The 14,423-nt window shown below is 37.7% G+C and overlaps 1 protein-coding gene across 2 annotated transcripts in view; it reads right to left on the bottom strand.

The window, feature by feature from the left end:
- GLIS3 (GLIS family zinc finger 3) overlaps positions 1-14,423 on the bottom strand; it is a 188,432-nt gene that overhangs the window by 24,130 nt on the left and 149,879 nt on the right. For both annotated transcript variants that reach the window (XM_075741031.1, XM_075741030.1), the window contains exons 6-7: positions 9,864-10,005; positions 743-905 (exon numbers count right to left, since the gene is read on the bottom strand). In XM_075741031.1, coding sequence (XP_075597146.1) covers positions 743-905; positions 9,864-10,005 — 305 coding nt within the window. The remainder of the gene's footprint in view (positions 1-742; positions 906-9,863; positions 10,006-14,423) is intronic.

Below are 14,423 nucleotides of genomic sequence, written 5' to 3'. Positions count from 1 at the left end.
AAATCTATTTGCTTAGACCTCTTGAGTCTTGCAATCTGATAAACTTCTGGATCAATGAACTAAATGTAAATCTATAATACCATACACTATACAAATAATTAGAAAGATTGCTGAAAATAATTTAGGGAATGTCTAAACATGAAAATTAAAATAATTCCAAACAATCTGCTTTCACATCAGTGAAATATCTAAAATCATGGAAACAGCAAAGGTCAAGGGGTTTGCACCTAGCTAGCATAAAATAAATCCTGACTATAAATCAAACTCTCAAACCAGTGAATTTAGCATGCTTTCATTACCTATTAGTCTTAATAAAATGCCAAGAGAAAAAAAAGCTAAGTTCCTGCAGAAATACTTAGTATTGAGAGAATATTGACAGAATATGACTCTCCTACCACAAATAAACAGAAACATGAAACTCAGGGCCTCCATTCTGTGGCTGAGCTCTTCTAACATTTAGCCTCCCAGCTAGTATGACTTTCCTTGCTCAGGCCATGGGTGGAGATCAAGAGGGGATGGGCAGAAGTCCCTGAAATGGAGACAGAAAGCCTCCCTGCCCAGGCTGGGATGAGTCCCTTTGACCTGTCCTTCCCCTGGCAAAGCCATACCCAGAGCAATCATTACCCAGGGGCTGCCACCAGCAACTTTCTGCACACCCACAATTCAGTTTCCACCCAGCCTGGCAGCTCTGAAGGCAGTCCTGCCCCAGGCTCAGCTTGGGAAAAGCAGGGGCTGGTCTTACCTCTCTGAGTCCACAGCTGAGAGAAGAGATAACTGGAGGGGAGGATGGAGAGGACTACCCTGTATGTTACATCCTGGGGAGGGATGGCTGCTAGGGTGGGACAGGGACACTGCCCCAGCTGCTGTTCCACTTCGACTTGTCTGTGTGCTGGGGAACACGGCCACTGAAAGCAAAAGGAGAGAAATAACTCTCATCAGGCAGGTGATAGCATTGATAACTGACCAAATACTAATGGGTAACACCTTCCCTAAAGCTATAGTGCCAATTCTTAGCAACCAACTGGTTTTTCTCAAGTGTTGTTTTCCGTCTGAAGGAAAAAAAAAGAAAGTATTAAAAATAACTAAATAATCTTTGCTCCCAAATGACACTTTCATAAAACCAGGCATGACATAGCTGTGCTCCTTGTCTTAGGAATTTTGTCTGAATAAGGCTGCAGATCTTCTACAGGTGGCAGAAGAGGTGGCAAATGCTTCCTAAATTATGTATTTTTAGAGCTAGTGAACAGAAAGCACAGTTTCATAAAGAGTAAAATACTTTCTATATTTTCCCCTCAGCTGTAAAAATCCCAAATTTCTTGAAGAGGTCAACCAAAACTCAAATATTGCTATTATTGCCCCCATATTCCCCAGTAATGCCTACAAAAATTTTAAACTAGCATTAACAGTTTCACAGTTTTCTGAGGTTGCTCTTGTATACATTCCAAATAAGGAAAGGTTCTGGATGATTAAACAAAAAGCAATACAGGACTCACTCCAAATGTCCTCATTAGTTGAATCCAAATCCTCATTTTCAGAAGTTCTTTAAATCAGGCAGTAAGAAAGTGAGACACTGATTACCAAATCCCTCTGAAAATCCAATTATTCAATTATTTTTACTGACATCCGTGTCACGCAGTTTAAGTTGATGTTGAATGGCAGCCAAATACATGCTCTTAAATATTTTATGAACCCTGAGAACAAATTAGATAGGCTGTCTACAACATGAAAATGATCTCTGTTTGGTTGTCATATCTTCCAGTCTCTTCATAAAAAAAGTATTGTTTATGCCTAGTTTACAGAATAAAATTCTACCTATAAAACTTATATTATGTTAGTGAATATGTTGGAGCTAATGATTCAAATTTATTGATAAAATCCTAGAATTTAAACCAGTTTCCCAAAGGGCATTATCACCAGTAAAAGATCTTTCCAGGCTAAAATACCTGCATAGATGCCACAGTCCTAGCAGAACAAACAGTACTTTAAGAGTAACTCCACCATAGATCCATCTTCAAGAAAATGATTTCACAGGTCACAATTTTGAATGTTGCTACCGAAGATGAAATGGGTGAAAAGTCCACCTCATCTCTCAAGTCCTCAGCTTATTTCTGGAAAGCCTCTATCCATCCTCACAAGCCAGCCTTTGTGACACGCTAGATATTCACCAGGCTAAGGCACAGTTAAGGAAAGGCTCAAAAGTTTAATTACACTGTAGCCTTATTAAAGAGCAGTCCTGAACATCTTTCAACTGGTGGAGATGACAGACAGTGCAAGATGACAGATAGGAAACCACCTTGTGAATAAAAACATCCAATGTAGATGCTACAGAGGTAATGTCAAAGTTTAGGGAAAGTCAGCATGAGCCACACTGGTGGGCAAAGCTGGAGCAGCAGAGGCTGCCCTACCACGTGGCCAGGAGGACCAACACAAACGCCTGCAGCTGCTCTCGGCACTAGCCTCTACTGCTTGTTTGCTAATTCTTATATGGACCAGAGCCTCCTAAACACAACCCAAGTGACAACAGACAGCTGATAGTAGAAGGCATCCTAAAACTTAAGAGAGGTGCAGAGGCTGCAGATCACACAGGGAGATGAGACATCACTTGGCCAGCAGAGTAACTCACTAAGAAAGGGCTGAGGAAGAACCCCCCCTAAGACTGGGGAAAGTAGCTTTTGTTGTTTTTTCACTTTACTCATGCACCCCAAAAATCACTCGCTCCATACCTGTCTCTCAGAATAGCATCAAGACAAATGCAGTGGGCAAAACGAAGGAATGACCTTTTGAATTTATTATGTTATGCTTACATGCAGTGCAGAAGGAAATACTGAAAAACAACCAAATGCAAATTTTGGCAGAATAATCAGAGAGAATATTTAACATATCAGTACATTGCCAAGGAAAACCCAGATTATCTAAATTAAAAAAGAGACTATTTAAATTATTCCTTGCAATAAAGGGGTAACTTGCATTTTTTCCATGAAAAAAACATGTGTAAGAAAATACAATGACTTAATGTCCCAGTACTGTGATCTCTGAGTTTAAAACAAATTTCTTCAAGGCTGTGGTTGATCAGGAGTAGAAAGGCTGGACTATGACTGCATTTCCAGCACAAGGCAGCAAGAGTTGTTCATCCCTGTCAATAGCTGTTCTCTGCCACAACCATGATAAGGATTTCAGGCAAGTATTTTCTAAGTTGTGCTTGCACATTTCTAGCTGGTCCAGGCTGCAGTGGTAGCACAGAACTGTCCAAGACCTGGCGAATCTGTCCCTGGGAAAAGGTTATCTGCAGCCAGGCATGGGGAACCATCTGTCCTTTCTCTGAACTATAGCAACCTAAAGCCCAGTGCAATATTCACCATCATAGCAGTATCTGCTATTGTAGTACCTCTTGGCTAGGTTTCCCAGCAATTTCTCTGTACTTCTTTTGTTTCTGATGAAGAAACGGTACACAGGGTAGATAGAGCTAACTTACTAGTGGGCAGGGAATAGAGGGGCAAGTAGAATATTTAAGGAAGAAAAAGCACACATAGTAGCTGCAAAAACATATTCCTGTATGCAGGATATGTTAAATGATCACAGCATGACAGAAGAGCATACCCAGCTCCCACAGTGCCTTGTAATGAAGCCTCCAAGACCAGCACACAAATAATGGCGTGGGAGACCATATAAAACCTGTGGGCAGTGAAACATCTTTTGTCAGTGCAGCTTCTTGCTGCGTAGAGGTACTGTGCTGACAAAAGCACCTCTGTGGGCACTCAGTGAAGTGAAATTGCAATGCTGGCAGCTGCTTCCCAGTGGAAATGCTACTATTAAAACTTCCTAATGTAGACATGGCATTTGTCCAAGCTGTTACCTGAATCTTGTAAATACCAGTTGAAGGGAAACATTGTCAGCCATTGGCACTCTACAGACTTATGTCAGTCAACAAATATTGTCAGTGGCAGATCATTTCCCTGGAACAGCTAGTCTTAAGAGACTGACAGAAAACTTGGGACACTATTTAAGGAACTGCTAGATAACTTGTCCACTTTTTCTTGGGAGCTGTGCGTGTGGCACACTTTTCTAGAGGTTAGGTGTTAAATGTGAGTTGCTTGCTCAAAGTGCTGGCAGGAAATATCAACACAAAGGAATGTCTTTCCAGTGCCTGATCCTTTTAAACACCTGATTTGAATGGTATGAAATTGAACAAATGATCATGGTAACCAGCATGCTCACTGACTCCAATATACCACCACCAGGTAGGTCCACACAGAAAGATGCAGACTTAACAAAAAAGCTTCCTACAACAAGGGTTCTCTATCAATACAAAATAGACTAACACAAAAATTAATTTTTAAAAGATTCAGATATTCTGAAACAAAACTGTAACAAAACCAAAAACAACAAAAAAAAGGGAGAATTGTTGATGCTGTTCCTCTGTGTCCTTTAAAAAGCCCACGTTACACCATGAGTTACAAGATGGATACGACCTGTTAGTCCTGAATGTGAACCTCGGGTTGGGTTACACCCATAAAATTTCAGCCACAGAGAGGGAGGAGCCATGTTTTTACTTCTGGAGTCTCATCACAAACTAATTTATCAACACATAGGAATTTTCCATGAGAATATCTCTGCAAAGGCTTCTCTATGAGAAGCTAAATTCACATGCATTCTCATAATGCATAGGAACAAATTAGATGGTTGGAAGAGAAAAAGTGGATTCTCAATAAGGTTCCTTCAAAAAAAAAAAAAAAAAAGGACAGAAAAGTAGCATTTAAAACTTATAGAATCCAAAGCCTAGAATAATTTTTTTTTTTTTTTAATTGGAGCCAGAAACCTGTAATTCCATGGAAGAATTTTTAAATGCAGAAGAATCACTCTCCCCTTTGCAAATTACCAACAATGGTATAATTTACTACCTTGGATTTATTCCTGTCAAATTAGTACTCTGTCAATCTATTTCTGCCCCTGAAATACCTCTCCTCTTACCACTGCCAGCATGAATTTGGAGTAGGGCTGAGAATTCTTTCCATATAAAATAAGACAGTGTGCAGGTTTCATTTTGTAGCTCAATCAATTAAAATTACATACATATATACATTTGCAACACATTTAATTACTGTTTTTAACCTTCCACTTCTATAAGGAATATTTATATGGTCGTTGTGAACAAGCAATTTATTAGTGCACAGAAGGAAAAATCTGAAATGCTTTTTGCACTTGGGAGCATCACCTCCATATATTCTTCCCTCTCACCTCCTCTAGGGAGCCCATACTTCCCTACCAGATTTTGTGGCCAGGAATATGTGGGCATGTGCTGTGTTGAGCCTTAAGGGGTTAGCCCAGCAAATGTCAAACATGCTGCCTGTGTTGCCTTGATCCTGCCCAGCTCATCTGTAAATCTGAAGACTGTATTGTGTATGGAACTTCATAAGCCATCATGCATTAAGAAGTAGAGCAGAAGTCAAAAAGTCATATGATGAAGATAATAAGCCTGTCTCCAAAGGGAGTCTGTCATATGGACCATCTGCATTGACGGTCTCTATATCTTTCTTCAGATGAGGCTTTGGGCAACATGGTCTAGTGGAGGGTGCTCCTGCCCATGGCAGGGGGGTTGGAACTAGATAATCTTTGAGGTCCCTTCCAACCCAAACCATTCTATGATTCTATGTTCTGCAGGCAGATCAGAGATACTGGAGGCATCCAAGTACTGGAGGCACCTAGAAAAGCAGAGAGTTTAAAGTCCACCCACTCATGATATTTGGATAGAAGAAAACAAGTCTGGGAAAGCACTTTGTACAGTAATCCAGTCTTGTTATTTTGAGACCTGTCCAATCAATCTCTGTTTTTTGAGATCCCTTACCTCAAATATTTAGAAATCTAAATGCTTACAACATAAGGTGGGTTTGTGGTAAAGATCGTCCACATGTAAAAACTGTCCTAAGACACCACACCATATACTAAGAATCTTTTCCCCTACTCCACAGCTCAGAAAACAGGAGAGGAAAATTAAGAATGTTATTGAAGAATTACCAGCTGAGTCAGAATAAAATAGAGTTAGTTTATCGGTAATTATAGGCCTCTGATAAAAATGGGGCTTGGTAAAAGCCTCCCAGTTGGTTCCCAAAGCAGCCTATAATATAAAGAAGAAAAATTTTTGAACATTCTTTGATCTCTTTTCTGATCTGAACATGATAAACATTTTCTAGTCTTGTTGCTGGATACTTGCAATGATGGACAGCTGGACTGATTATTAGTTGAGAAAGCTGGACATCCTGGAAATCCCTGTAGCTTCTGAGATTAAGAAATAATTAAATCCCTGAAGCAATAAAGTGGGGTCTGGACTGGGATTTAAAGTTGTTCCTGCCATGGCATCTTTACATCACATCCCTGCCTTTCAAGACAGATTCTTCTCTTTCAGTGGAATGCAGTTTCTGAAGTTCTGTTTCATCATGAAGAAAGGAACTACAAGTGGCACAGCTGCCTTGTTGCTTACAATGTTTGTACCAATTCATGAGTAAATGTTCTCTTCTTCACAATGTGAACCCAAGCTTTACACCAATTTTTGGAGATCCATGAAGCTGTCTCCAAATGGAAATTATAAACTCAGAAGTAAAACTGGTGAATAAAAAGACAAGTCTGAAGGGAAATAAAGTGTCCTCCCTAAAACAGGTAAAATAATAATATTAACACTTTTCAGCCCCCTGTAATGTTATTGTTGTCCTACCTGGTAATATATCACATTTGGTAGGAGTTCTGGATATGTATGCCATAATTAAATTGAGCCAAAAATGTGACAACAGAGATCCTCTTAATTGTTGGTTATGCTACTGCCCTAACATTACCTTAGATATAAACTCCTTTGGGAATTAATTCTTTCTTATTATAAGTGTAGAGCACCTAGCTCAGTACTATTTCATTGGGGGAAAAAAACCCCAACAAACCCACACAAGGAAAAGTGTTACCTAATTAAAGCACATCTTAAGTCATAGGCATAAAAGTAGTTAGGTCAAAGTTCACAATACTGGAGCATAAGACATTATTTAAAATACACTTAGAATTGCAAAACCATCTGTAACTTTCCTGATGCAAGTTTTAATTTCCAACTTGCAAAGAAAATCATGCACTTGACAAGCTTTAGCAATATTCTTTGCTTGTTCTGGAAGAGAGCAAAGTGTGATATTCAGTAACTATTTATAAATTAATTACACATTCTGTTTTTTTCTTAAACATGAAATAGTCAAGTTTTAACCAAACAGTAGAGCAAAAATAATTTTTTTGTACTAATAAGATTATACTCAGTTCAGATTTCTTTTATGGAGTAACAAAGGCCATAAGATAAAAATCATTTATGCAGTCTTAATTTTAAGTAATAGATATATAATCAAAAAGATTATTGCTGTATTTCATTTAAATATATCTGTGTTTGCAGATTCTGTACTTTAACAGTACAAAGAAATGGTGATCTTTAGAGGCATTGTACTTTGGTAAGCAGAAATGGACTAGCATCTAAATGTCTACTTTTGTCATCTCTTACATATTTCTAATAGTTGCTTTCAAACATTTATTCTGTAGATCTCTTACAAAAGGAGAAAACCTACCTTTGCTTTAAATTTGCATAAACGATCGGAAAAGTAACCTTCAAGTGAGGAAAGTTTGATTTAATGGCATTAATCTGTTCCTCTTTCTACTTGAAAAGTAGCACAGACACATTGCAGCTAATATACTGTCTCTAACAGTTCCCAGTAAAAGTTACATATTTTATTTTTCAGAAAAGTCTCAAGGTTTTTCTTTTTATTTAGAAAAAAATGTTGTTTTCAGAGAAGTTTGAAGGGTAGCTTCTCTAAGGCAGGATACTTAAGCTTTCGTATGTTTTGCTTTTCCGTCCTTGGGCCAGGAATAATTTTCATGTTGCCATTTCAATAAAATAATTTCCCCTCTGTTGGACTTACCTCACTTATTGGCATAGTATATTATTATGTAGCAGCCCTGACAATTAGCTAATGAAACAATTCATTTCAACTGCATTGGGTGGTTGTCAAAATGAAGTGACGTGGATTCATCTATACCTGACATAATACCCTCAGTTAATTAATGTGAAACAACACAAGTGAATAAAACTGTGAAAAATTTCCCAAGTTATAGATAGCCGTAAATACATGTAAGGGAAAGCAGTTTATTACTTACAGAGAAATTAACGCTGATAAAAGTATGTTGATTAATACTATCAAAATTGCTGCACAATGGGAAGCAGTGCCAAGTAAGAAAAAACCAAAGTGAATTATTATATCAAAGAATGTCTGTAGTTAGTAGTGCTGTAAAACCCAAGTATTTAAAGGCAAGGCATGAATGAGGTTACAAAAAGTAATGCCACACTCTCAGAAGCTGTCTATGGGACATTACGATTGCAGACAATTGGCAGCAAAGGGCTGGCTGGAGGCAATAGCTTTACCCAGCTTAGGATCCTGACGAGTCACGGGGCGGCAGTTTGCTCAAGCTGCTGTCAGCCTAGGTTTGGATTGACCCAGCAACCGGAGTTTGACACTTAATTGTAGTCTGGAAGCTAAACTGGTAAAAGAGCAGAGTGCTCAATAGACTGAAAACATGGTCTCAGCTCATCTTGACACACTGTACCAACCTGGCTTCTATCCTGTCTAGGGATGCATTACAGTGGGTAATGCCAGTAAATAATTTTTAAAATCTCAACATTCCTCACTATCCGATTCCCTCTCAAAGCACAATATAAAATAAGCAACTGTAACCAACACCATGCTCCTAGAGGTTCCCTGGCCAAAATCAGATCTTTAACATCTGAAATTTCCTTTAGCTTTCAAGTAACAGGTGCCACACTCAGCCTGTACTCAGACTAAGGCATTTAAAAGTTAACAGCATACAAGTAATGCCAACTATTTTATAACTTAGGATACAGTCAATTGCAGCTTTAAATTTCCTGTTTTTTGTCATATAAACCTACATCATCACCAACTAGTGTGTAGCTCACAACAACCTTGACAAAAACATATCATTGAATTGATAGGTTTACAAGCCTCTCAGTAAAAAAACACTTATTGATGTGGCCACTTTTTTATAATGTCATTTTTCAGTACTCCACAACATCCAGCCAATTCTTTCACTTCCTGCATCTGGTTCTCAATTAAAAGCTGAACTGCTAGAAGATGTAATGCATTCTGCCTGAAAGTTAAAACCAGATGTTTTTACAGCTACTGCATTAAAATATGTAAACATCCTGCCCATCATTGTCTTGAGCTTTGAGATGTATGATCATTCATAACTTATCAAATGCTTCAAATTTAGCTTAAATGTAAACAACAATTGTACATTTAGCCAGGTATGAAAGAGTTAGGTATTTTAATATGAAAATCTCAGATAATTAACTAAAACAATAAAATAGGATTATTACATTTATAGCATAAATGTGTTTATTGGTATATTTATAATCATAATGTGAGACCTCATAATGCAGCATTTAAGTTCATTACTGTAGATCTATTGGAAAACTGATATATGATCCTTGAATAAGGACAAGGAAAAATACTACTTTGATTTTAAATTAAGCTTAATGAATTCAAGATGTCTACAATGAATAGTAGAAGTGAATTGCTAGCAGAAGTTAAATACCTATAAAGTAGAAATATTGCTCTTTGTTGCAGTAGGTTTCTTCATGGATAAAATACAATTTGTCCTGCCTCTCTTCAAAAAAAAAAGTGTAAAAATCTGTTCAAAATCTCTCTTTTTATATTACTTTGCAGATTATATCCTCATGAGATAAATATGGATTTTACAGTACATCCTACTCTGCAAAATCATCCCTAATCTTAAATAAGCAATAATATAGCAGGCTGTTTATCTGTCTTTTTCTATACCTGGGTAAATATTGTGAGTAGGCCCTGGGGAGTGCCCCATGGTATTATTTGCAGCATCATGTGGTGATGGGGCTGGCTGGAGGGGCTGGATTGCAAGGCAGTCATTCAGCATGTCCTGGCCAAGCTCCGAGCTTGATCGCAACTGAAACACAAGAGATAAAAAAGTAGAAAGTATTACAACAGGGACCAAAAAAAAAAAAAAAAAAAGGAAATAAATTACAAAAATCCTTAAGACACTTAAAAATTGTAATGAAGAAATGTTGAGGAGTTAAAGAAAGAAATGGAGCACAAGCAGAATTCTTCTCTTTTAAATCCTGGTTAATATCCTTCCGTTATAGCAGGTATTTATTGAATCTGAGGAAGGAAACTCTTCCAGATGCTTAACAAGACTGTACTCAGGACAAGGGCTACTTGTACAGATAGGACCTTGAACAGGTGGATTTACAGGTGTTCTCTTGTCACACACACTGCAAAAAAGAGAAGAGTGTCCTGATTCATAGATAACAGAGATTTATCAAATGTCTGATGTTTCTAGTATCAGCAGAGGGATACTGTAGAAAAAATATAAATATTTTCCTTCTCGTTTAGTGCCCTGAACTAGCTCACTGAAGGACCAGAAAAGCAAAGGTGGTTGTGGCAGCGGAAATGAGGGACTGGGAGTAAGCAGCAAGGAGTGCTGTCATTCAAGATGGTCAGGATGGAAGTGTTACCACTTTATATGGACCAAAGTTGTCTCAAGACTACATTGTTAAAGTGACTAGCACTGCATTTGCTTCACATTATAGCTGAACCAATCTGAAAGGGAGGGCTCCGTCACTGCCACTAACCCCAGCTGCATGCACAGCCACTTGCCTTGTACCTGATCCATCAACAGCAAGTCTGTTTATCTGGCTGATACAGCAGAAAACTCACTCTGCAAACAATTAATAAACAAATTCGTAAGAAGAGTTTTCCTTTGGATGAAACTGAACAGTCTCACTCTGAGGCTACAATGCAATACAATAAAAAAATACCATTAAAAAAAAAAAAATCCCAAAACCAAAATAAGAAAAAGAGAGAAAAGCCTACTGCAGCTCCCTGATGCAAGGCTGTTCTAGCTGTAAATACAAAACCGCATCCTGAAGTTTGTGGCAGATGGATGCTGCTGCAGGCTACTGGGACTGATGCCTGTCCCACCCCCCTGCCTGCTATATATAACAAAAATTTGCCAGTTCCTTACAGCCATCTTGGCTCATAGGCTGGTGTATTAATTTAAAAGCATGAAAAAGGAGGTTCTGTGCTTATATGCATGTGGGCCACTGCAGTGGCTGAGATGCAGACAAATCTCCTGTCCTGTCCTGAAGAGATAGTCCATGCAGCATGGTGGACAGAAACCTGACCTGGTACAGCAGGATTTGCTGCACTCATGCATCAGTGTCCCAGGAAGCAAATCTCAGAGATGCAACTGAGGCTTCTCCGCACTGTTTGGTGCCATGAAAGGTGAGCAGAGAACAGTAACTAGAACATAACTGAGACTCCTAAGATGAGGAAAAGCAACAAGATAAATTTCTGTCGATCCTATACTCAGAAATGAAGAAAAAAGAGAGAATGATACTGAATGCAACTGTAGGAAGACCCGTTACTGTGCCACAAGATGCTGATAATCAGATTACTTCTGATGATATGCATTAGTATAAAACTGTTGCAACAGAGTGCAGAGTTGTTCTTACACATCATAAAAGCACCTGAGGTAGGGTGACAGTAATAAGATATTACGCAGCCTATGATACCTATGCACAGACTATGCATGCTGTATATTATTTCTTCTCTTAAAAATTGAGTCATTATTAAGCCAGAAGGTACGCTACCTTTGTGAGGTATATTTGTTATTCTAGAACCTGTTATTCTAGAATTGCCCAGAGAGAGAGGGAAGGGGGGGAGGGGAAGTGAAAGAGGGAGGAAGAGAGAAAGGGAGACAGAAAGGGAGAAGTACCCTGACAAATGTGTTTCCTTTATTATCCATATTTACAATTCATTATAAGTACAAATGTTTCTTCCAGTGTAGCACATGTAATTGTCTGCTACTATCCTCTAATTATTCTGTTTTTACTGCTAGTACTAGTAACATGGCTTTTTCATAAAATCAAGTACATGTGAAATTAAATGCCAGATATATCCAGATTCAAATCCTTATCAGTTACATTATTAATAAGCATTACATAACTTTAAATTTCTATGGAATCTAATATGAACATAAATATCAAAATACCTGACTTCTATAAAAAATCAGGATTTTATCACACAGAATACAAATTTACAAATTTGTGCAAATTTTTTTGTAAGGAACTGATCAATTCTTTATGATCAGATAACACTTATATGGATGAAACAGTGAGCAGAACAAGAAAATGAGAGCTAAGTATTTACACGTTAGTTACCAGTATTAAATAACAGCAACAGCCTATTTTATACATTTTTCTATTTTGCATTGTTCAGGAGGTTTGTTTTGCATTTGCATATCCTTTGATACTGAGAACAAATCTATCATGACAACCTGTGCTGACATAAATTTTCTGGCTTGCCCAATAATCAATGCTTATAAACACAAACAAAACTCAGGATCAATAAAAGAAAACCAAAAAGAGTGAAACAAACACTGAGACAGCTGTGATCTGTTTTCTGAAGATAGTTCTTAATCCATGCACTGTTTATTACTGATTCATATTTACAACCACAAGGGCTAGAAATATAGATTTTATAAACTTACACAGAAACACACACATGTATTGTATATTATATGTAATTTTAGAATGACAATATATGTATTTAACATACATATAATGAAATAGCCTGAGCAAGAGGTGGGTATCACACTGATTTGTGCAACTGCAAACCCACACTGCTAATTCAAATTGCCACTAAAAATACTACCACAGGCCTTCTATAAACCCTCACCAGGTAATAGGTGCTGGGAATAACTTCACTCTCCGTTACTGTAGAGTATGCATGCGAGTTGCTCTTCAAGAGTAATTACTGTTGCTGCAGTGGAAAGGGTAAGAAGCAAGGGGTACCTTTTCTCTACTGCTTAGCAGAGCAGGACCAGAAATGGGAAAGTTTCCTTTAACAGAACCAGCCATTAAATCACAGCTGCTTCCCAAACGAAACACAACTTCTGGAAAACTCCATTCCCCACCATTGTGGTTTTCTCTTTAGAGAGGCAGTAACTGTGCTTTGGTTGCTAGGTCCTCCCTCTGCCATCTACAGCTCATCCTCTGTGCAATGTTTTTCCACATCTTTCCTCTGTACCATTAACAGGGCTGGCATAAGCTGTGGCCTTTTTGCAATGAAACAGACTGCAAAAAACAGACTCCAGTTAAAATACAACTGATCGAGGCATGTTGTTTTTCCTATAAAGACATTCAGGGTAAAAAACCCACTCTATCTCAGTCAAATATTTTTTTTGCATATTTTATAGAAAACTTTTAATAAAAAGTTTTAACTGAAACCAATGTTTTGCGTTTTGTCAAGAGCAGGGAAATCTGAGTTATGATTTCTCTTTAGTATGTGAAGAAACAAAGAGCAGACAAAGAAAAGACAGATGATCTTAAAACCAAGAAAAGTAACCATCCATTCATGGCATCCATAAAATTTTATCTTCAGTTAAAAAAAGCTATAAAGGAGAAATAATAATTGACCAGCTCTAACTGCTGCAGTCTGTTTCTGGCTTTGCTCTAAAGACAATGCATTTCTTTTCCAGCCTAGACTGTAGACTTACCAACCAGCTGTAAAATACAGCTGACAGTCTCTTTGACTTCTGTATAAATCATATCCCAGCACAAATCTCCCAGCATCCTGGCTGCAATAACTTGCTTCCCCCATGATCACCTTGCTTCTCTCATGATCACTCAACTGAGCACCAGTACAATCACACTGGGACTAAAAACTTGCCAATCTATTTTTGAGAACTATAAGGTTAGATAGTTACCTTGCTGAATGATGAAATCAGTAACTGACAATTTTGCCATGCTGAGCACAGACATTTTTTGTGTGCTGTAATGTAGCCTAAGTTTATGGCTGACCAAGATGTAAGTTAACAACCAACTCGTCAGCTCACTTATAACTTCCCCATATGAAATAGTTGTTCTAAATAATAGATTTTTCAATTCTAATAGCTCAGGTGTATGGTAGACTTGTGAAGTTTTGTATTTGGAAATCTGAGACATTCCCATTATCACAATGTGGCATTTTTTTCTAATACACAAAACAAATCACTGTCAGTCATGATTTACAATTGTTTAACTTCTGTGACAATCAACTAATGTTTATCAGCTTTCAGAACAATGGATGGAAATTCTACTCCTGTACATTTTAGATATGATTAAATAATTACCCAAGATTAAACGATACAAGCAGAAGTAATTAGAAGGGAGTAAGATTCTACATTCTTCAATTTTCAATTTCATTATATTTCAGTCCAAGAGCAGAGACGTGCTGTTGATTTGATGCATGACATTAGTTCCAGAGAAAATGTCTCCTTAACAGAAAAGATCTTTTGTTTTATATTTCTCTACCCAATATGTG

The sequence above is a fragment of the Balearica regulorum genome, chromosome Z (assembly GCF_011004875.1).
Source record: "Balearica regulorum gibbericeps isolate bBalReg1 chromosome Z, bBalReg1.pri, whole genome shotgun sequence".
Lineage (NCBI taxonomy): Eukaryota > Metazoa > Chordata > Aves > Gruiformes > Gruidae > Balearica > Balearica regulorum.
The sequence above is the reverse complement of the archived record's forward strand: the minus strand, read 5'-3'. Positions and strand labels throughout refer to the sequence as shown.